This window comes from Sorex fumeus, unplaced genomic scaffold (assembly GCF_029834395.1).
Source record: "Sorex fumeus unplaced genomic scaffold, SorFum_2.1 ptg000098l, whole genome shotgun sequence".
Lineage (NCBI taxonomy): Eukaryota > Metazoa > Chordata > Mammalia > Eulipotyphla > Soricidae > Sorex > Sorex fumeus.
Genome location: NW_026606155.1, coordinates 73609014 through 73633140, shown reverse-complemented (window position 1 = coordinate 73633140; position 24127 = coordinate 73609014). Strand labels below are relative to the sequence as shown.

At 43.2% G+C, this 24127-nt stretch overlaps 1 protein-coding gene and 1 gene segment (V, D, J or C); one reads left to right on the top strand and one right to left on the bottom strand.

Annotated features, from left to right (window-relative positions):
- Positions 1-9741: 9741 nt before the first annotated feature.
- Positions 9742-10155, bottom strand: LOC130041668 (soma ferritin-like). The gene has a single exon (XM_056133920.1). The coding sequence runs from the start codon at positions 10153-10155 to the stop codon at positions 9742-9744; it is 414 nt and encodes a 137-aa protein (XP_055989895.1).
- Positions 10156-18459: 8304 nt separating this feature from the next.
- Positions 18460-19005, top strand: LOC130041666 (T cell receptor alpha variable 22-like). The segment is given in 2 exon segments: positions 18460-18508; positions 18710-19005. Coding segments are annotated over 2 exon segments (345 nt in total).
- The last annotated feature ends 5122 nt before the right edge of the window (positions 19006-24127 follow it).

Genomic DNA, 24127 nt, shown 5'->3' with positions numbered 1-24127 from the left:
AAACCCATATCTCTAAAAACTGGACTGTAGCACTGCCCTCCCATTGTTCATCAATTTGCTTGAGCAGGCCCAGTAACTTCTCCATTGTGAGACTTGATGTTACTGTGTTTGGCATATCGAATACATCATGGGTAGCTTGCCAGGCTTTGCTGGGCAGGCAAGATGCTCTCGGTAGCTTGCTGAGCACTCCAAGAGGGGCGGAGGAATTGAACCTGGCTTGGGCCAGGCCCGTGATTTGCAAGGCAAATGCCCTACTGCTGTCCTATCACTGTAGCCCCATCCCTAAAAATCACTTGTCTTTTTTTACTTTTGATAATAATCCTTTCTGAGAGATATCTCATTGTTTAATCACTGTATCACTGTCATCCCGTTGTTCATCGATTTGCTCGAGTGGGCACCATTAACTTCTCCATTGTGAGACTTGTTACTGTGTTTGGCATATTGAATACGTCACGGGAAGCTTGCCAGTCTCTGCCATGAGGGTAGGATAATCTTGGTAGCCTTCCAGGTTCTCTGAGAGCGAAAACTAGACAAAAAGAGGTCACATGGCCTTGCATGTGGCCATGCACTTCCGTGAGCTTGGTTTTATAGTCTCTGTATTTTGGCCTTTGATGGGATTACACAGCGGCCGTGGCAGCTGGTGGGTGCAACTGCCTAGCTACTAGAAGATGGGGGATCTGGGTGGAGGAAGCTCAGTCCAGATCCGAGCAGGCTTGAAGATCTCAGCCCTGGGTCCTGTACACCTGGGTTTCTCTGCTGGTTACTTCATGTGTGAGGCTCGTTGAGCATGTGGAGAGTGGTCTTGAGCATGGCAGTGGCTGGGTTCCGGAGGTCTTCAGCTGCAAGGGCTCTGCTCGGGGCCGGGAGGGAAACTCAACCCGCCCCCCTCCAAGGGGCCCCAGTGAAGAGAGCCAGGAGTGGGGGAAAGAGACTCTGCATTTTTCTCTTCCGGGAGCTTGGTTTTATAGTCTCTGGATCTTGGCCATTGATGGGATTACACAGCGCTGTGGTAGTGTTTAATCTGATTGTTTAATCTAATTTGTATTTTCTGAGATTTTTTTATATTGAGCATTTTGCACTTATTTGTTGGTTTCTGAATGTCTTATGTGGGGGATTGTCTATTTTGTTCCTCATCTGCTATTTGTTTGTAAGTTTAGTGGTCTGTTGTGCTGGTGATCCCAGCTACACCTTGTTGCTGGGGGTCATCACTGGGGAATCACATCATGCTGAGAAATGAACCTGAACTTCCTGCTTGTAAGAGATATATGTGGTTTTTGAGGTATCCTCTGACCAATTAGTCTACTTTTTAAAAACTTGTTTTGCTTGTTTTTGAAAATAATTTTATTGGATGATTTTCTTATATATATATGTATGTTTTTCTTTTGTGATAGCACAGCGGGTAGGGCGTTTGCCTTGCACGCAGCCAACATGGCTGACCCGAGTTCAATTCCTCCGCCCCTCTCGGAGAGCCCAGCAAGCTACCGAGAGTATTCGATATGCCAGACACAGTAACAACAAAGTCTCCAATGGAGACGTTATGGGGCCCGCTCGAGCAAATTGATGATCAACGGGAGGGCCTTTACCTTTACCTTTATATATGTATGTTATTCATAGACACACACACACACACACACATATATACACATATATATATATATATATATATACACAGGTTTGCAAATATTCTTCCCTTCCCATGGCTTGATTTTTAGCACTGTTAATGTTTGTTTGAATATATAGAAACCTTTAGTTTCCTTTAGAACTACCACCAGAGTTAGTTCTGATAATAAATCTCCTTTTAAATCTCTATGTATTTATATACATGTGCTCTGCCTAGAAAAGTGTTTATTAATGTGCAGATAGACATAAAAATTGATGGTGGTGTAATTCAGTCTGAGTCAAAAGGTTTGAGAATTGGGATGCTGATAGTGTGAGTCTCAGTCTAAGACTAAAGATCTGAGGACAAAAGATCTGAGTCTAAATATCTGAGTTGTGCCAATGTTTGAACAAAGCATAAGATAGATATATCTTCTCACAAGGAAAGAGAATTCCCCCATTCTCTCTTTGTTCTGTCCAGAGTTTTATTGGATTAGATTATGTTTACCCACTTTGGTGAAGGAGTTGTTTACCCATTCTATGATTCAAATACTAATCTATTCCAGCACACCCAGAAAAAAATTGTTTGGTAAGATATCTGTGTATTCCACATCACAATTAAGTAAGTATATAAAATTACCTATCACAGTTCCTATAATATTTTTGACAGACATTGATCATTAGGTCCCTTATTAAGTGCCTTTATAAAGTGCATTATTGTGGGGTGCTATTAGGTGCTGTGGGGTTCCGACCTGCAGGACTCCACCTATGAGGGGTATCCTGGGCGAGGGAGTCCTGAATGAGAAGGAATGGACGCACCTCTTGGATGGAAGGTATACGACCAGCCTTATTGTCTGCAAGGCCCTTATATACCTTAAGGTGGTGCAAGCGCGAAACAGAATGGGCTGATCTCTGTCATAGCTAAGACTCAGTGGACAGTGGACGGACAGTCAGGATGGATAGTCAAGATAGCCATAAAAGGAGTGGAGACTTAGAGAGGGGCTAGCCAGATTGCATCATTCAAGGGCCACGTGGTGGGATGCCATGTGCTTGTGAGGAATGTACAGGCCCACAAAGCCAAGATGGAGACCTCTCGCTCCCCACATTTGACTTGATCACTTGATTTCCCATTACTCATCGATTTGCTCAAGTGGGCGCTAGTAATGTCTCCATTCGTCCCTGTCGCATTCTAGTGTAGCTCAATGCTGTCTCTTCATTCTAAGAACATGAAGAGCCTCAAACTAATCGTTCAGGGTTTTGACGAAGAAGTCTGACCATCCTGTAGGTGGACGGCCACACAGTCTTTTGACATCACGTGGAATCCAGTCAGTAACAGCTCTAGTCCAGTGGTCATCTCCAAATCTCATTACGCGTTCAGCCCATCTGATTTTCGACACCTTGGCAAATGAGACAGCATCCCTGATTCTTGACTGTCGACGGAGGTCGGAACTCCGGATTCTTTGTCTCATTTGAGTGAAGCGTGATACTCCAAGCAAAGCTCTTCCGATTCCTCTTTGGGAGACCTGAATAGCATTCTCATCCTGTTTTCGTAGGGTCCAGGTCTCTGAGTTGTATGTTAATGCAGGAAGTACAGTGGAATCGAAGAGATGTGCCCAGAGCTGGAGGTTCTTCATCCTCTTAGCTATTTCTTTGACACTCTTGAAGGCATTCCAAGCTTCTCTCTTCCTCCTGCACAACTCAGGTGCCAGGTCATTCGTCGTGTTGACTTCTAGACCTAAGTACACATAACTGTTGCACTCGGAGATGGTCATTTCATTGAGAGCGAATGGAACGTCAGGAACGAGACTGTTTCTCATAAACATTGTCTTTGTGAGATTCAGCTGGAGTCCAACCTTTCCACACTCACGGTTGAAGTTGGCCAGCATTTGTGCTGCTTAGCTAATGGTTGGTGTTATTAGAACAATATCATCAGCAAAGCCAAAGTTGTGTAGTTGCCGACTGTCTATCTTCACTTTCCTTCCCATTCCAGTCTTCGCATGATGTTCTTGAGGGTGGCACTGAAGAATTTCGGTGAAAAAGTATCCCCATGCTGAACCCCTCTCTTTTTTTTTTTTTTTTTTGCTTTTTGGATCACACCTGGCGATGCACAGGGGTTACTCCTGGCTCTGCACTCAGGAGTTTCTCCTGGCGGTGCTCAGGGGACCATATGGGATGCTGGGAATTGAACCTGGGTCGGCTGCATGCAAGGCAAAAGCCCTACTCGCTGTGCTATCTCTTCAGCCTCTGAACCCCTCTCTTGACATCGATGATCACTTCTTTGTAGAATGGTAAGATCCTGGTAGGGAATCCGTAATACAGCTCACAGAGGATCCTGATGTATTGAGTTTGAATACCCTGACTGACTAGGGCTTCGATGACTGCTTCCGTCTCAACAGAATCAAAGGCCTTCTTTAAATCAATGAACATTAGACAGAGCAGCATCTTGAACTCCAGAGAAACCTCAATGAGCTAAGTTATCGTGTGGATATGGTTGATCATGCTGAATCCTTTGTGGAACCCGGCTTGCTCGTATGGCTGTCCTTCATCTAGTGTTCTGCCAATCCTATTCAGGATGACTCAAGTGAACAGCTTGTGGATGACAGATAATAGGCATATCAGGCGATAGTTGCCAATGTTGTGAATGTCTCCCTTCTTGTACAGTAGTACAGTCCTGCTGGTTTTCCACTGGGACGGAACCTTGTATTCAGACAGGCAGTGTGTGAAGAGCCAAGCCACTGTATTGATGAGTACTGATGGCAGGTTCTTCAGGTGTTCAGGTCTGACCTTGTCTCGGTCAGGTGCTGTTCGTTTCTTTACCAACGAAATGGCATGTCAGATTTCAGAAGGGAGAACATTGGGAATGACATATCCATCCTGCAGAATTTGGTATGTGGGCAGGTGGACGTGGCTATCAAAGAGATCTGAGTAGAAGTCATGGACAATCTTCTCCATTGCCCTTCTGGAAAATGTGATAGATCCATCAGGATGGCAGAGGGCAGTCATCTTGGTCTTGTAGTTGTCAAAGGACAGACAGGCATTAGGAATGCTTTTCCCGCCTTCTGCCACATCTACCAACACTGCTGCTCTTTTCTCTTTGAGGTCTTTATCGCATCTCTGCACCGCTTTGCGAGCTCATAAATTCGTTTGTGGTTGCCTGAGGCATGTGCCAAGCCACTTTGCTGAATAAGTTCAAGAGTTTTCAAAGACAGGCTTTTTTTTGTGGCTATCTCTCTCTTGGCATTCCTCACACAATCATGGAGGTGCTGAACCAGTCGATCATATTCCTCGTCAATGTTGTCAACCACGGCATCTTCCCATGTTGCCACAATAGTGCCAAAGAGCTCCCAGTTGATGGTCGTTCTGGGAGTTTTCTTCTTAAAATTTGCAGCCTTTTCTCCCTGCTCTGTGAAGTAAAATTTTGCACAAGGGAGATGTTGGTCAGATCCCATTTGGAATCTTGGGAAAACAGTGAAACCGGTCAGGCAAAACTGTCGATTGAATATGATGTGGTCAATTTCGTGTGGAACCGTCCACCGGGAGACTACCATGTCCAACATTTAGATTCGGCCTTCTGGAACTGATTTACCATGGATGGTCTTGGTGGACATGATGAACTCAGACAGTCTCTCACCCTGTTCGTTCCATTCTAGGCCATGGGTCCCGATATGGAGTTATTCAGCTAATCTACTCTGTCCTATCTTAGCATTAAAATCACCAACTATGATCTTGTAGAAGATATGGTCTTCTTTATAGAACTTCTCCATCTCCATGTAGAACTTCCCAACATACCAGGAATTTGTCAATAAAAACTCCAATCTGCTATATTATATGTGATTATGTAAAATTTGGGTACTGCTTAAGTATAGATATTCAAACTGTGATGTATAACCTGTCACAGTTTCCTGTTACAAAATTAGCTGACAACTGGAACTGGAGTGATGGTACAGTGGGTAGGGTACTTGCATGCAGCCCACCTGCGCCCAACCCTTGGCATTCCTTATGGTTCCCTGAGCCCACCAGGAGTAATCCCTGAATGCAGAGTTAGGAGTCAACTCTTGAGCACTGCTGTGTGTGAACCCCAAACTGAATCACCCTCCACCTGTGTGATCACAAAATAAATGATTCACAGTGCCAGTGGCGACGTGGATTTTTTTTCCCACCATGTGCTTTCAGTGGCCATGAGCCGCTTCCCCACCGAAGCCTGCAGCTGCAGCCACCCAATGCAGGAAGGAGGAAACAGGGCCAATAAGCTGGTTGATGATCAGTTGCCATTTATTCCATTTTCCCCATGTGCCTGTTTCAGTCTCACTAAGTTCCACATTCCAGACACAGACTGCCCCTCAATTCTGTCTCCTCCTGTCCACCATGCTAACCTCTCCAGCTTCCATCTCACAGCCTTGGTCTTACGCCCAACCTCCAAGCATTGGGGGTAGCAACTACACCCAAGTGAGGTAATACAATCAACATATGAAATCCCTTCCTTCCAGGGAAGCTCTCCTAAGATAAGATGACAATTTCCTGCAGCCAGGAGTTCGGTCAAGAGTGAAATACTACCTAGGGATGTGTTTGTCCTTTCCTTAGTCCAATAACCATCTTAGATTTACTTACTTCTAAATAATCTTTCTAGTTATTTTGTATGGAAAAAGTAAGAGATACATTAAGCTTGTAAGATGGCTCTCCCGGGGACATCTTGCTATAGATCCCAGTGTCTAGTACTTAGGCCAGATTAGTCTTTCCCAACCCTAAGAGCGTCCTAACCCACTTATTACTCTTTGGATCATGACAGAATTTGTCCATGACCATACTCTTAACTTAGAGTTAAGTATTATTACACTTGGCCTTGCCCATTTCAATGCCAGGGTAGCTCACAGCTTGCCCTGGGTCCATCCATTTCCTTGTCGGGAATGTTTTGAGGTGGTAAGAACTAAGGGCAACTGAGACTTAGTCGAGAAAATAGATGCCCAAGAGTGAATATGTTTGGCGTCAATTAACTCCCAAGTTGCAAAATCAGATTATTAACTATCTTCCTTTTTCTAAACAAAAAGGACTTTGCTCTGAAGTAAACTATGCAAAGGACCTAAGGAGAAGAAAAAAGCAATATTTCACTTAAAATTACAAATCAACAGAGTCTGATTTGGGGATAAAGGTAATTGATCAGTTGGGAAAGAGATCACAGAAAAGAGGTTAAAGATAAACACAGAGGAATGGGAGTGTCTAGGTAGCACTGTGTTGGGTGTAACCCAATAAACCTAAGCTCCCTGCAGTCAGGGAGAAACACAAACCAATGTTATCCTACGTTCACCCAAAACAACCACAATAATTAGCTGACAATCTTGGGAATTTGCCTTGTTGATTAGGACAACCTACTTTCCTAGTAGTTGAAGTTAATTTTAACTTGCTTAAGTAAATGATATCTAATGATCTGTGTTAAAAAAAATTTTAATGTAAATTACACATCCTAGCACTTTGGTTCATGCATTCCCAATTGGTAAATAATGCATAGTTACTGTGAAAAATTTGTAGGCGATTATTGCTGAAAATATGCCATTTAACTACAGTCCATTCTAATTAGCTATTTCATGGCTTTTTTAGAGTTTAAAATTTAGACACAATTTGCTCTAAGTGAGCATTAAAATATTAAAAATCTCATTTGGTGACATTAAGACAATTGCACTATTTTATTACTAGCATCAAATACACAATGCATTCTTTAAAATTTCAAACACTTTAGCACATTAAGAAAGCTGTAGAACAATTAGTCTTTCGTACAGAATAACAAAAGAAGCAAATGCTTTTACTCAGGAAATAATAAACTAAAACATAAATATAAAAAAACATTGTAATGACAATGTTTAAGATATTTTATTTATATAGTCAATATTTAAGATATTTTATTTGTATAAGATGTTTATTTTTATTACATATTTCACATTGCAAGATATTAAATTTGATCCTCTTAGAAATGTGAAATTCAAAAACAAGAAAATTGAAGTCCCTGCTGCCCCTATTCATCTTTTCACACTAATTTCTCTCTCCTTTCCCTTCTTCCTTCCTTCCTTCCTTCCTTCCTTCCTTCCTTCCTTCCTCCCCTTCTTTTAAAAATTTTTTTAATTTTATTTTTATAAAGTAGTTCACGGGGGTGGGGGGGCGGCGGCAGGTGAGAGCCCTCTCCACTCCAAGAGACCCAGCCCCAGCAGCTGACATCCACTACCCAACTACTGTCACGCTCGAGGTCACTTTCCACACACTCAGGCTGAGCCTCACATATGAGTGAAGTTCCAAGGAACCCAGGTAATGCGGAACTTTGTGACCTTGGACTCTGAATTCAATGGGACCTGGGAGCAGAGAACCTCTGCCTGCTTCCACCAGTCTCCAGTGACCCAGGGATCACACCCACAAGCCATACCCTGCTGGTGACAGATAATCTCCTCATCAGCCACTCTCCAGAACTTAAGGCTGCTCCTCCCAGATGGGAGTATAAAAGGAGGCCCACATAACCAATCCACTGTACTCCATGCCAGGTTGTTTTTTACTCGGGACGCCCAAGGGGGATTGGGTGAGAGCCCTCCCCACCCCAAGGGATCCAGTCTCGGCAGCCAACCTCCAACTACCCAACCAACATCACACTCCAGGCTGCTTTCCACATGCTTGGGACGAGCCTCACATATGAGTGAACATATTCCTGGACCACATCATAAGACACTCTACCCATTTTCTATAATTACCACACCATATTTAATAGAGAAATATATATACCTCTAGAGAGCCCAGCAAGTTACCGAGAGTATCCTGTCCTCATGGCAGAGCCTGGAAAGCTAGCCGTGGCATGTTCAATATGCCAAAAACGGCTATAATAATGGGTCTCATTCCCCTGACCGTGAAAGAGCCTCTGATATGTTGGGAAAGACGAGTAAGGAGAGGCTGCTAAAATCTCAGGGCTGAGACTAACGGAGACATTACTGGCACCTGCTCAAGTAAATAGAAGAATAACGGGATGACAGTGAAACAGTGATACAAAGTAGTTCGCAATACTGTATTTAATATTCAAACAACAATCTCACCACCATAACACCTTCCCACCACCTTATTTGGGATGTTCCCATCCCAATCCCCTACCCCTGCTCTAAAACAGAACCAACATAATTCATTCTGTATTGTCTGTTACGAATAAACCACTGAAATTGATCCAAGAAAGTTTCCTTAGAGGAAAGTATGGGAAGATTGTTGAATTCACCCATGGATCATTAAGCCCTTCTATAAGAGGTTATTAACATGTTGTTGAAGGTTAAATCTTGTGTATATATATAATATATACTATATGTATATATATATCTGTAAAAATCTGTTTTCCTCTAAAATTGGTTGCCTTCTACTTTAAACCCTGTGAGTTAAAATAATGTGTGGGTGCTGCGACAATGTGTGTGCATTTGGTGGCCGAGAGCAGCCTCTCATCTTCCCCAGGCCTCCCCAGAAGAGACAGAGAGATTGGGACCACAGCCTGATGGTGAAAACGACGCGTTTAGTGCAGACTGCTAGCTTACTTATAGAACATCTGAAGGGGCCAGAGGTGTAGAACTGCATAACCGTAGAGGGAATTGTCTGGGGGAGATAAACTCAAGGAGACGCTCTGATTCCATGGGATATCTATATTGCTTCTCTCTTTTCCTCTAGTCATATATATATATACATATATATATATAATCAAAAAAATAAGTTAAACAATTAGTCAAACAGTTAAATTCTAGTTCTTACCAATACTTGCATAAACACAATAAGAGATAAAGTTCCCAAAACTTAGTGTTTTGGGCTCTGAGAGCAAGTAAGGCTATTACTGAAATGCTCAGACCAAGTCCTCAGTTCAGTTCAGCTTGTCCTTCCCTATGGAAGTCCTGTCTCTTAAGTCATAACAGCTGGCAACAAGACCAGGCATTTACCCTTTCTAGACTGTCCCATTACGGTGCTGGGGTAGCTTTGTCATTTGCCCCAGGTCCATCTCCATCTGACGGTGGGACCTCCTTTTTGGGGTGTTAGGCACTACAAAAACCAGAGCCTGAGTCAAATAATTATGACAGATGCCCAGGAATGTGTTTGCTTCCGATGTTAAGTCTTTTAATGGGAGTGTTTAGCAGGGTTTTTGGAAACGCTTTATTGTTGCTGACGCTCTGCTTCTGCTTCTGCCTCCTCCTGGACCTTCTCTTCTATGTGCTGCTGATAAGAAAGTTGATAATCCAGGTAGCTGAGGTTATTTTTTTGTTTCATCAAGAATTCTCTCAGGAAGTTGTTGACCTCAGCTTCACCATTCCTCTCAGCCACTGTGTTGAGGTCTTTGAGAAGCAAGTCTAGTTGTTTTTCAAGATCTAGAGCAGTCTTGATAGCTGGTTTGCCAGTTTCCCAGGTTTGTATATCGGGTCTCTTAATCACTGGAAGGGAGATTTTAGCTCCACTAGATTTCAGGAATCTTATGAACTGCCTTGCATGTTCCTTCTTCACTTTAACTTGGTCTTCAAAAAATGGAATAAAATAAGGGACCTCTAGATCATCAGTGTAACCAAAGGTCATTGATAAATAGGCATCACTGATATTCAGCTAAAAAGATGTTATATGATTGAGAGCAAGCCTGGACTCTTTAGATAAGGAGCCATGTCGGAATTAGGCAAAACAAGGCCTACTTCCACTACCCAGCCGTCGCCACACTCCAGGACACTTTCTGGACCCGCGTGGCCGCTTTGCGGCCACGTGACACATCATAAGACACTAAATACCCATCTTTGGGAATTGTTGTACCATATTTGTAGGTAACACCTACAAGGGTGATTAGAGGTCGTCCCAAAAGCCTCTATCCCTCTCGGAAAGACTGGCAAGCTACCGAGAGTATTCCGCCCACACAGAAGAGCCTGGCAAGCTATCCGTTGTGTATTCGATATGCCAAAACCAGTAACTACAACTGGTCTCATTCACCTGACCCTGAAGGCTTCATTGACATGGCAGCACTGAGAAGGATGAGAAAGGAGAGACCGACAAAATCTCAAGGCCGACCTAGGCTGCCACAACGAAGGAAGACAAAAAGGATCATCTGTACTTTCAGTGCACGTACGCTAGCATCAGATGCATCCATCGAGGACCTGATGGTACAAGCGCGAATGATCAAGTACGACATCATTGGTCTGACCGAGAAAAGAAGGCACGAATCTCACCATGCCGTTTTCGACACTGGAGAAGAATTGTTCCTCGGAACATGTGATAAAAGAGGTGCTGGAGGTGTCGGTGTCCTTGTCAACACAAACTTGGCCAAGAGCATTGATTCATTCGAATGCCTAACAACCCGAATCAGACGTTTACATTTGAATAGATGTGGTTCACTGCCTGCAGATTCTATCTTCGTTGTCTACGCACCAACATCTCATTATGATGAAAGAGAAATCAAGAAGTTCTACATGGAGCTAGAGAAGTTCTATAAAGAAGACCACACCTTCTACAAGATCATTGTGGGTGATTTTAATGCCAAGATAGGACCGAGAAGATCAGCTGAAGAACTTCACATCGGGACCCATGGCCTAGAATGGAACGAACAGGGTGAGAGACTGTCTGAGTTCATCATGTCGACCAAGACCGTTCACGGTAACTCACATTTCCAGAAGGCAGAATCTAAACGATGGACATGGGAGTCTCCCGGTGGACGATTCCACAATGAAATAGACCACATCATGTTCAATCGACGGTTTTGCCTGACTGATGTCGCTGTTGTCCCAAAATTTCGAACGGGATCGGACCACCGTCTCCTCCGTGCAAAATTCTACTTCACAGAGCGGGGAGAAAGGGCTGCAAAGTTCAGAAAGAGAACTCCCAGAATGACCACCAACTGGGAACTCTTTGGTACTATTGAGGCAACATGGGAAGATGCCATTGTTGATAACATTGACGAGGAATACGATCGACTGGTTCAGCACCTCCATGAATGTGCGAGGAACACCAAGAGAGAGATAGCCACAAAAAATCGCCTATCTTCGAAAACTCTTGAGCTAAATTGCCAGCGTGGTTTGGCTCATGCCTCAGGCAATCGCAAGCTAACATCTGAGCTCGGAAAGCAGTGCAGAGATGCGACAAGGAAGACCTCAAAGAGAGAAGAGCAGAAGTACTGGTAGATGCGGCAGAAGCCGGGAAAAGTATTCGTAATGCCCGCCTGTCCTTCGCCAACTATAAGACCAAGATGACTGCCCTCCAACGTCCTGATGGATCCATCACATCCTCCAGAATGGCAATGGAGAAGATTATCCATGCCTTCTACTCAAATCTCTTCGATAGCCATGTCCACTTGCCGACATACCAAATTCCACAGGATGGATATGTCGTTCCCAACGTTCTCCCTTCCGAAATCCGACACGCCATTTCGTCGGTAAAGAAACAAACAGCACCCGGCCCAGACAAGGTCAGACCTGAACACCTGAAGAACCTGCCGTCAGTACTCATCAATACACTGGCTCGGCTCTTCACTCGCTACCTGTCTGAATGCAAGGTTCCGTCCCAATGGAAAACCAGCAGGATTGTACTACTGTTCAAGAAGGGAGACATCCATGACATTGGCAACTATCGCCCGATCTGCCTATTGTCTGTCATCTACAAGTTGTTCACTCGAGTCATCCTAAATAGGATTGGCAGAACACTAGATGAAGGACAACCATGCGAGCAAGCCGGGTTCCGCAAAGGATTCAGCACAATCGACCATATCCACACGATAACCAAGCTCATTGAGGTTTCTCGGGAGTTCAAGATGCCGCTCTGTTTAACGTTCATTGATTTAAAGAAGGCCTTTGATCCTGTTGAGATGGAAGCAGTCATTGAAGCCCTAGCCAATCAGGGCATTCAAGCCCAATACATCAGGATCCTTCGTGAGCTGTATTGCGGATTCACTACCAGGATCTCAGCATTCTACAAAGAAGAATGATCATAGATGTCAAGAGAGGGGTTCAGCAGGGTGATACCATTTCACCGAAACTCTTCAGTGCCACCCTCGAGAACATCATGGGACGACTATAATGGGAAGGAATGGGAGTGAAGATAGATGGTCGGCAAGTACACCACATCCGCTTTGCTGATGACATTGTTTTAATAACACCAAACATCAGCCAAGCGGCACAAATGCTGGCCGACTTTGACCGTGAGTGTGGAAAGGTAGGACTACAGCTGAATCTTACAAAGAAAATGTTTATGAGAAACAGCCTCGTTCCTGACGCCCCATTCGCTCTCAACGGAACAACCATCTCCGAATGCAACAGCTATGTGTACCTAGGTCGAGAGGTCAACATGACAAATGACCTGGCACCCGAGCTTCGCAGGAGGAAGAGAGCTGCTTGGAACGCCTTCAAGAACGTCCAAGAAATAGCTAAGAGGACGAAGAACCTCCGGCTCCGGGCACATCTCTTTGATTCCACTGTTCTTCCTGCATTAACATATGCCTCAGAGATCTGGGCCCTACGCAAACAAGATGAGAACGCTATTCAGGTCTCCCAAAGAAGAATAGAAAGAGCTATGCTTGGAATATCACGTTTCACTCAAATGAGAGAAAGAATCCGGAGTTCTGACATCCGTCAACGATCAAGAATCGAAAATCAGATGGGCTGGTCACGTAATGAGATTTAAAGACGACCGCTGGACTAGAGCTGTTACTGACTGGATTCCAGGGGATGTCAAAAGACTGCGTGGCCGCCCACCTACCAGATGGTCAGACTTCTTCGTCAAGATCACGAAAGATCGGTTTGAGGCTCTTCATGTTCCCAGAGCAAACAGATGCCATTGGGCTACACTAGCACGCGACAGGGACAAATGGAGAGGTTACTGGTGCCCGCTTGAGCAAATCAACGACTAACGGGAAGTTAAGTGATTAAGTGATGCCCAGGAATAGATATATTTCAGGATCAATCAACTCCTTAATGTTAGGAGCATAGCATTAAAGTCTTTCTGTGTTTAAGCAAAGAACATTGCTCTATAGTTAAAATATGAAAAGGAAAAATAGAAAAGCAAGTAATTCAGTACAAATACAAAAGCCAGAATTACCAGAAAGTTTGGCTTAGAAGTAACCAAGACTGACTTGGGGAACAGTGACTATTAGGTGTAAAACACATAGGAAAGGTTAAAGATAAACTCAGGAGATTAGGGATGCTCACAAGAGCACTGTAAGCTTTTCTGGCAGGAGGAAAAGGGACAATCCACTGATGAAGCCTGAAAAACTTAGGGTTGATATCCAACAAAACCCCACCAAATTTGGTGTGCTACTCTTGAAATATTAGTGGTGTGAGGTATGACTTATTGTGAAGCCACCTTCATGGCTGAGTGGTCCAGGAGAAAGTTCACTGTGGTTGAAGCTCGGCCCGAGCATGTGGAAAGCGGCCGTGAGCATGGGAGAGGTTGAGTTCTGGAGGTTTTCAGCTATGAGGTCTGGGTCCCTTGTAGTGGAGAGGGGCCTCACTGCCCCCCTCTGGGATACCGCAAATGAGACAATCTGGTGCTGGGTCCTGCATTATGGCTATGGCAGTGTCATTTTATGATAGCTTCCAAGAGAGGACAATGAGTCTCTTGATCATGGCCATCTTTCCTTCCTTCCTTCCTTCCTTCCTTCCTTCCTTCCTTCCTTCCTTCCTTCCTTCCTTCCTCCCTCCCTCCCTCCCTCCCTCCTCCCTCCCTCCCTCCCTCTCTCCCTCCTTCCTTTCTTTTCTTTTTTAATGTGTTTTTTCTTTGTCACACTTGACAATGCTCAGGGTATATTCCCTTCTCATTATTTCTGTGCATAGAATAATTATTTACAATGATGAGTTTGTAAACATTTATGACTCATGCATTCTTTTTCCTGTGCCCAGGGTGTTATAGTATAGTGTATTATTTGCATTTATTTTTCCTCTTTGGTTGTACTTTTTCTATACCTGATTTGTTATATTTAGAATTATGTCAGTAGTTCATTGGAGCAAGTTTCATACTAGTTATATTATTAGCACAGTCAGTCTGAGAGAGTTTACCAAATGAATTATATTTCCTATAACCATTAACAAAATAATTAAATTGAAAACATTTCAATACAATAATAGAAAAATGAATGTACTCCATTCTCCCTTAAGCCTTTTATCAGGTCTTCTCTCTTTCTAAACTGATTTTCATGTCCTACACACCCGGCTTCTTCTCCCCCCTCCATTTTATTTTGGCAGCATGACTTAAAATAATGTTAATAATAGTGTTTCACGCATACAGTTTTCCAACCCTGCACCGTCCACCAGCGTTAGTGTCCCTTCACCAATGTTCCTGTTCCCCTTCCCTCCTGAGTTTGGCAGACTCAGTTTTTGATGTTTTTAATTCCTTTACTATGTTTTTTTTTATACATATGTGAGGGAGATTGTTGTGCATTTGTCCCTCTGATGGACTTCACTCAACATGACAACTCTATTTCATCCATGTAGAGGTACATATATCCTCTATATATGAATGTATATATTTCTTTATCCACCTCATCTGGTCTTGGATACTTGGGTTGCTTTCAAATCTTGACTACTGTGAATAGAGCTTCAATAACACAGGAGTGCAAATGATTTTTTCAAATACTGTTTTGCTTTTCTTTAGATAGAGTCTAAGAAATGAAATTTCTGGGCCATATAAAAATTTAATTACTAATTTTTTTCTTGAGATATCTCCACACCGTTTTTCATAGAGGCTGAAATAGAGCACATTTCCACCAAAGTGAATGAGGGTTAGTTTTGCCCCACATCCCTGCCAGTACTGATTCTTTCCATTTTTGTAGTGAGTGTTTGGGCCATACTTTGTTGTTCTAAGGACTTACTACTTGCTGTGTGCTTAGGAATTGCTACTGCTAGTACTCAGTACTATGTGGGGTGCCAGAGATCTAACCCAGGTCAATCACATGTAAGGCACTTGCCTTACCCACTGAACTATCTCTCTGGGTACTCTATCTCTGTTTCTATATTTTTTGGTGTGTGACAACCTCACTAGTGGGGATGATAGGTAAGGTAAAGGTAAAGGCCCTCCCGTTGATCGTCGATTTGCTCGAGCGGGCCCAGTAACGTCTCCATTGGAGACTTTGTTGTTACTGTGTCTGGCATATCGAATACTCTCGGTAGCTTGCCAGGCTCTCCGAGAGGGGCGGAGGAATCGAACTCGGGTCGGCCATGTTGGCCGCTTGTAAGGCGAACGCCCTACCCGCTGTGCTATCGCTCCAGCCCTATGGGGATGATATATCATTGTTTTGAGCTTTATTTATCTCATTGTTTTTCTCTGATGATTAAAGATAAAGACCATTGTATCATATACCTCATTCTCTAACTTCTTTCTGCACCCTGTTTTTAGAGAAACAAGTGCTCGTGGTAATATATGAGGTTGGCTTTTTACGGTTTGTGTCATAGATTAAAGATCAGCATCTGAACAGTTAGTCATGAGAAATGAATGTACGAAAGGTAGTACACCTACAGTATGAAACATGATGCATCAGAAGAACCTATGGGTGTTCAAAAAGAGCAATAGAGATTTACTGCTATGTGTTTTACACCTAATAGTCACTGTTCCCCAATTCACTCTTGGTTACTTCTAAGCCAAACTTTCTGGTTATTCTGGGTTACAGAAATGTATGCATAAAATGTATATTTAGTGTTTAATTGAAAACTATAGAAAGTTCTATATAGTTTCTGTTGTTCAATTTATAGTAAAATAGCAGAAGCAGAAACTCTAAATTGATTTAGAAAAAAAGAGAAGAAAGGATCAATGTTAGGAAATGAAGTCAGAAGGGATTTTTGTCTAAACCTGGGTGGTAACTCAAAGGCTGAGGAACCTGCTGTGCCTATGGGAGTCCCGAACTGATCCCTGGTTCCACATGGTCTTACAAGCATAGCCATAGGAGAAACTGAGCACCATACCGTGAGTAGTGTGGGTATGAACCTTTAACCAAAACCCCACAAAAACTAAAGCAAAACACAAAACCCTAAAAAATCTGAAAACAAAAGAGATTTTTAAATAAAGTTAGGTTCAAAAGATATAATAAAACATCCAATGTGTTATTATATTAGCACTGCCCTATAGCACTGTCCTCCTGTTGTTCATCGATTTGCTCGAGCGGGTCCAGTAACGTCTCCATTTTGAGACTTGCTGATACTGTGAAATTCTTATATTCATCAATCTCTTTTAGTGCTAAAATAGTCCAAGTCACAATAGTTATCATAAAGCCTTTTTTCTATATCTTATTTTGTGCTTCAAAGAAGGAGGAAATTATTACTTTCTTACTAAGATTTTGTCTGACCATCCAAGTATAAGTCTTTCCCCTCCTTTGAGAATATATAACTTTTATTTTATACTCTTCTTTGGGGGCTAATTACTTGACTCTGTGTTATAATTACCTATCCTTTTCATATCCAGCGTTATATCCCCTTTTTATTATTCTTAAAACCTAGGAAAACTCCAAAAATGTTTGTGAACTTGTCTTGTACCTTGGTAGTGAAATCAAACAGCACGAAGTGAGATTTTCTAAATTATTTTTCTATGTAAATCTCTATAAAATATCATTTTATTTATCTATTTATTTATTTTGGTTTTGGGGTCACACTCGGCAGTGCACAGGGATCACTCCTGGCTCTGCACTCAGGAATTACTCCTGGCTGAGCTCAAGGGACCATAGCAGATGCTGGGAATCAAGCCCAGGTTGGCAGCGTGCAAGGCAAACGCCCTACCCCCTTTGCTATCACTGCAGCCCTTAAATAACATTTTAAAGGTAGAACCAGATTCATTTTTAATCTTACTTTTTGAAAAATCAGGAATTTTGTTGCCCAACCAAATGCATTTCTTTCTTTAGGAACAAGAGGTTGTGGTTTTTGAATTTGAAATTGTTTTTATTGATGCTCTCATCCCACTAGGGGGCATTCTAAGCTATAAAAGAAACACATGAGCTTTTCAGAGAGGAGACCAGAAAAAAAAAGTGGCTCAATCAAATTAAAGACAGCGGAAATGGGACAGGAAACCAGTGTATCAGGTTTTCAAATCTGCCATTACAATGTAAACTGCAGAACACTGGAGCCATACCTCTATAGGTCCATAATGAGGCTGAATCTCTGAGCAGAGGTGCAGGAGTAGGAATATTACTTGGTGTTGAGTATAAGTCAATGGAGAAAAAGCAAGAGCAGGTAGGAGAGGCTGATTAAAAATAGAAAGAGCGGGAAAGAACAATATTTAGCTTTTCAGGCACTGTGTGAGTGGTGTGAGTGAAGATTGCAGAGCAGATTGTCAGAATCTCAGTTTATTCTGAAAATAAGGTTTATAAAGTCATTGGGAAAATTTTCCTGCCAGATGGCAGTTCTTATGCCCTGAGTTTCTACCAATCTCCTGATTTCAAGAAAATGTACTAACCTCTTTAACTCATAATGAAATATACAAGAGTTTCCCTACATAAGAATTTTTTAAACTGAATTTTAAATTAGATGCCCGAATAAGTTATTTAATAAATGGGGTTCCTCTGTTTCTTTTGAGGTTCCCGTTATGGTAATGGAAACCATCTTCTCCTCTCCCAGCCTCCCCCAACCATCCAGTCAGATATCATCTTCTCTTCCTAAAGGTGAGTTTCAAGGAAAACATCATGGTAACTTCATATACTGTAAAGAGTTCTCTTACCCCCTGCTCAGTTTGCACCCACAGTTCATAACTAATCACTGGCAGGTCTCTGGATTCAGGGGGTGGAGTTTCCTGTCAGGTGAATGACAGCTCAGATAGGGCTTATTGTCAGTGTTTCAGGGAACCCGGCATGGTTCTAAGAACGTTTGCCTGGCCCTGCGTATTGAAACTTTTTAGAGCAGCGTGCAAGTCAACCCAGCACCTGGACAAGCGACTATGACACGCTGGCGAACTCTGCTGGGACTCCTGTGGATCCAGGTTTGCTGTGAGTTGGGGCGTCCCAGATGGAGCTGGAGGAGTGTTCACTGCCAAGAGTGAAGAAGAGGAGAGGGGGGACACGCAGGGAGCTTTATGGGACACGCAGGGTCCCATATCCTCATGGGCATTTCTGGGATATTTTCGAGGTTCAGAAGCTGCATCAAGGTCACCCCAGTGACTTCATATGCATTTTTCTCTTTCTAAACAGCGGTGAGAGGGATGAAGGTGGAGCAGACTCCTCCCTCCCTGATTCTCCAGGAGGGAACCAGCTCTACTCTGAGATGTAACTTTTCTACAGCAGTGAATAATGTGCAGTGGTTCCGACAGAATCCCAGGGGAGGCCTCATCAGACTCCTTTACATCGCTTCAGAGGCGAAGGAGAGTGGAAGGTTAAGAGCCACAATGAATTTTCAGGAGCGGTTCAGCACCCTGAACATCGCGGCCTCCCAGCTGCAGGACTCAGCCACCTACTTCTGTGCAGTGGAGCACAGTGCTCCCAGGTGAGCTGCAGCCTGAGCCCAAACTGCAACTGAGCCGGCAGCCTCACCCTTCACGGGGCAGAATCCTCACAGTAGCTTCTGCACAGGAAGTTGGGGTAACTTGGGACTCTTCAGGGCCTTAACTAGGTGACAGTAAACTTTATTGATAAATTATTACACATTGAAAGTACATATAACCACGAGTTGTCTCCCCAAAGCAGCTCTCCTGCACGAACATGGCCCCACAGGCACACGGACCTAATTTGGAACCCAGCAGCTATTGGCAAAAATGTGAATGGACTATGCATTAAGCTACAGCACCGGTGCCCCCTCTCCCGGAGGTAAAGGGTGTCTGTCTCTTCTGCCTTCCCCCACCCCCACCCCTACGGCAAGGTGGCCACTGCCTCTGAGCTTATTGGACAGCCAGGTATGAGCTGGCGGTGATGGGGCAACTGTGGTTTCATGACATGGGGGGCGGAATCTGCACATTCTTCTTGCCCTGCCAAGACCACAAGCTGCCCCCCACAAGCGAGTGGCTCTCTGGCGCGGCCATGGACCCAGAGGCACACGAACCAATCTCGGAACTATGCAACTTTTGGCAGAAATCCCTCCAGACTTAATTAGTAAAATATCAGAAATCTAAAATCTAAAATCTAACATCATAACCAGCATAACCAGCAATAGAAAACAAATTATAAGCAATAGAAAACAAATTATTTCACGACGCCTCTTCAGCAGGTCTGATTGTTAGGGGGAAATTCCAAATAATAATGGGTGCATCTTTTGTCGAAATAATGAATGTAGTCAAAGTAGAGAGAGAGTTAAGTGGAAATCATCTGCCTCACAGGCATCGTGAGGGGTGGGGTGGGGGGTATAATAGGATTATTGGTGGTGGAAAATGTGCACTGGTGAAGAGATGGATGTTTGATCATTGCATGACCGAGCCTTAAACCTGAAAGCTTTGTAACTTTTCTCACGGTGATTCAATAAATAAATTTTTAAAAATAAATAAATAAAAGTATCTATAGGTGTGTGTGTGTGTTTCACAATAAAGTGTATTGAGGTGTTATTAGGATTCTCAATAAGTCTAATTACTGGAAGCAGAAATTAAAAGTAAAGATACTAGCTTCAATGAGAAGATACACCATTTTCATGAGAAGTTATGAATATTTGAAGAGGAGGTCTCTGATGGAAGTTGCAGTGTTGGAATATTGCACGTATGAAACTATATCATTAACAATATTGCAAAACTCCATGCCTAACATCAAAGAAGAATGAAGAATATCCAAGATCAAAACAAAAAAGAAATGTTTCAATGAACCATTTATTAATACAAAAGGCAATTGAAAATTATTTTCCCTTGTAACTAAAACCAGTGTGGGGGTTGGAGCAATAGCACAGTGGATAGGGCATTTGCCTTGCATGAGGCCAACCCAGGTTCGATTCCCAGCATCCCATATGGTCCCCTGAGCACGCCAGGGTTAATTCCTGAGTGTAGAGCCAGGAGTAACCCTTGTGCATCTCCAGGTGTGACCCAAAAAGACAAAAAAAAAAAAACCACAGTATGCATCAACAAGCATTCCGAATTATATAGAAGCAAAGTGTCACATTTAGTTCTTTAAACACAAGTCCCAGCAAATGTTATGAAAACATTAGAATGTTAGTGCATATACATGCATTTAAAATTCAGTGCAGATTCATATGAACCGGTTAAATAGCTGAAACATAGAAACATTGTCTTACTAGAGACATCATCTCTCACTAGGTTAACCAAAATTTATAAGTCTTATTTATCAGTTTTATGCTAATTCAGCAGCATGTAGAATTATCTAAAGAACTTTTATCAGTTAAAACATAAATTTGAATTTAAAAATGAAAAAATACAGAATTGGGCAGGAGAGATATACAAGAGATAAGGCTCTTGCCCTGCATTGACTAGCTGTGATTTGAATCCTGATACACATATTGTCCCTTGAGGACTGTTAGGAGTGCTCCTGCGTCACAGAACTACCAATAAGCCCTGAGCACTGCCAGGTATGACCCACAAACCAAAAAACATAAAGTAAAATAACAACACAGAAACAAACCTTCAAAATTGATTTGGATCTTGTGCTTATGTATAGTATCTGACATTTTTATTATATTAAATAAAGTTATAAAAGTATAAATTTCAGTAAGCTATTTTATTTGAGAAACAAAAGTTAAATAGCATCCAGGAATATCAGTAACAAACATTAGCTATTATTTCACATAAATTTATGATGTTTCAAATTTTTATTATATAATTAAAGTGTTTATTGTTGAGCCTCACGCATGAAGGAACAGGCCAAAGAACCCAGGTGCACGGGACCCGGGGTTGAGATCTCCAAACTTGCTCACATTGGGACTGGGCCTCCTCCATCCAGATCCCCCATCTTCCAGTAGCTATGCGTTACACCCACCAACTGCCCCTGGTGTGACCTCTTGTCTCGTTCTCACTCTTGGAGAACCCGACGGGCTACTGAGTGTATCCTGCCCACACAGTAGAGCCTGACAAGCTCCCCATGGCATATTCGATATGACAAAACCCAGTAACAATGATGGGTCTCATTCACCTGACCCAGAAGGAGCCTCCAACGTGGCACCTGCTAAAATCTCAGGGCTAGGACGAATGGAGACGTTACTGGTACCTACTTGAGGAAATCGATGAACAACAGGATGACAGTGATACAGTGATAGTGATTGTTGAATACGTATCACCAAGTGTTATGTTTATGAAGATATAAAGAAAATATTTTTTAAAGAGCTTTATGTTTTATTATTGAATGACACGGGGCTGGAGCGATAGCACAGCAGTAGGGCATTTGCCTTGCACGCAGCCAACATGGCCGACCCGAGTTCGATTCCTCCGCCCCGCTCGGAGAGCCCGGCAAGCTACCGAGAGTATCTCGTCCACACGGCAGAGCCTGGCAAGCTCCCCGTGACGTATTGGATATGCCAAACACAGTAACAACAAAGTCTCCAATGGAGACGTTACTGGGCCGTTCGAGCAAATCGACGAACAACGGGAGGGCCTTTACCTTTACCTTTACCTTATTGAATGACACATTTTTTTCTGGGTTTTGAATCATGGACACAAATTTTCGATTTCATTGATTCTCACAAATGTTTATAGTCATCCCTGCCTGGGAATTTTGAATGTGTAAACTTACTTAGAAGGAGAGAGTTAAAATCTAGGACAATCTAGTTGTTTAAGAAAAGATTTATTTTTTTGCTTTGTATTTGAGTGCAGTCATTCATTAACTCCAGTTTCTACAATTTTGTCATTTTATTGTTTTAGTAAACTTTAATTGAAATTACACCCACCAATTGCCCCTCGTGCCATGCTAACCCATCAACGGCCAAGACCCAGGAACTACAAAACCCAGCTACAGGAAGAGAACAGTGCAGAGTCTCCTGCCCCTGTGGCTGGCTGTCCTCACCAAAGCCCCTTGGAGGGGGCGGGTTGAGTTTCCCTCCCCGCCCCAAGTAGAGCCCCAGTAGCTGAAGACCTCTCGAACCAGCTACAGCCATGTTTAAGAGCACTCTCCACACGTTCGGACAAGCCTCACGCAAGAAGGAAATGGCAGAGGAACCCAGGCAAGTGGATCTGGGGCTGAGATCTCCACGCCTGCTCAGATCGGGACTGGGCCTCCTCCACCCAGATCCCCATCTTCCAGTAGGTAGGCGTTACACCCACCAACTGCCCCCGGTGCCGTGCTATCCCATCAATGGCCAAGACACAGACACTATAAAACCCAGCATCCAGAAGTGCATGGCCGCATTTGAGGCCACACAACCTCTCATTATCTAGTTCTTACTCTTGGAGAGCCTGGCAGGCTACCGAGAGTTTCCTGCCTGCACAGAAAAGTCTGACAAACTCCCATGGCATACTCGATATGCCAAAACTCAGTAACAATGATGAGCTGACTCTGAAAGAGCCTCAATGTGGCACTTTCTAAAATCTCAGGGCTAGGATGAAGGAGATGTTACTTGTGCCTGCTCTAGGAAATTGATGAACAATAGGATGAAAGTGATGCAGTGAATTGAAATAACATTGTATTGCAGTATTATATAAATTTATGTAAACATCATTATAAGCCAGCATATCACTTGATCACTTGACATCCCGTTACTCATCGATTTGCTCGAGCGGGCACCAGTAATATCTCCATTTGTCCCTGTCACATGCGAGTGTAGCCCAATGGTGTCTTCTCATTATAGGAACAAGAACAGCCTCAAACCGATCATTCAGGGTCTTGATGAAGAAATCTGACCATCTCATAGGTTGGCCATGCGATCTTTTGACATCCCATGAAATCCAGTCAGTAATCGCTCTAGTCCAGTGGTCATCTCCAAATCTCATTACGTGTCCAGTCCATCTGTTTTTTGATGCCTTGGCAAACAGGAAAGCGTCCCTGATTCTTGATTGTAGACAGAGGTCAAAACTATGGATTCTTTCTGTCATTGGCGTGAAGCGTGATATTCCAAGCATAGCTATTTTGATTCCTCTTTGGGAGACCTGAATAGCTTTCTCATCCTGTTTTCGTAGGGCCCAGATCTCTGAGGGGTATGTTAATGCAGGAAGAACAGTGGAATCAAAGAGATGTGCCCAGAGCTGGAGTTTCTTTGTCCTCTTAGCTATTTCTTCGACACTATTGAAGGCGTTCCAAGCCGCTCTCTTCCTCCTGCGCAACTCAGGTGCCAGGTCATTCGTCATGTTGACTTCTTGACCTAGATACACACAACTGTTGCATTCGAAGATATTTATCCTGTTGAGAGTGACTGGAACGTCAGGAAGGAGTCTGTTTCTCATAAACATTGTCTTCGTGAGATTCAGCTGTAGTGCAACCTTTCCACGCTCACAGTTGAAGTCGGCCAGCATTTGTGTCGCTTGGCTGATGTTTGGTGTTATAGAACGATGTCATCAGTGAAGCGGAGGTGGTGTAGTTGCCAACCGTCTATCTTCACTCCCATTCCTTCCCATTCCAGTAGTCACATGATGTTCTCAAGGGTGGCACTGAAGAGTTTCGGTGAAATGGTATCACCCTGCCGAACCCCTCTCTTGATGTCATTGATTATCTACCTGTAGAATGGTGACATCCTGGTAGTGAATCCACAATATAGTT

Excerpts from the sequence above, each read along its gene's own strand:
- LOC130041668 (XM_056133920.1), bottom strand. The coding sequence starts at position 10,155 with ATGACCTTTGGTTACACTGATGATCTAGAGGTCCCTTATTTTATTCCA.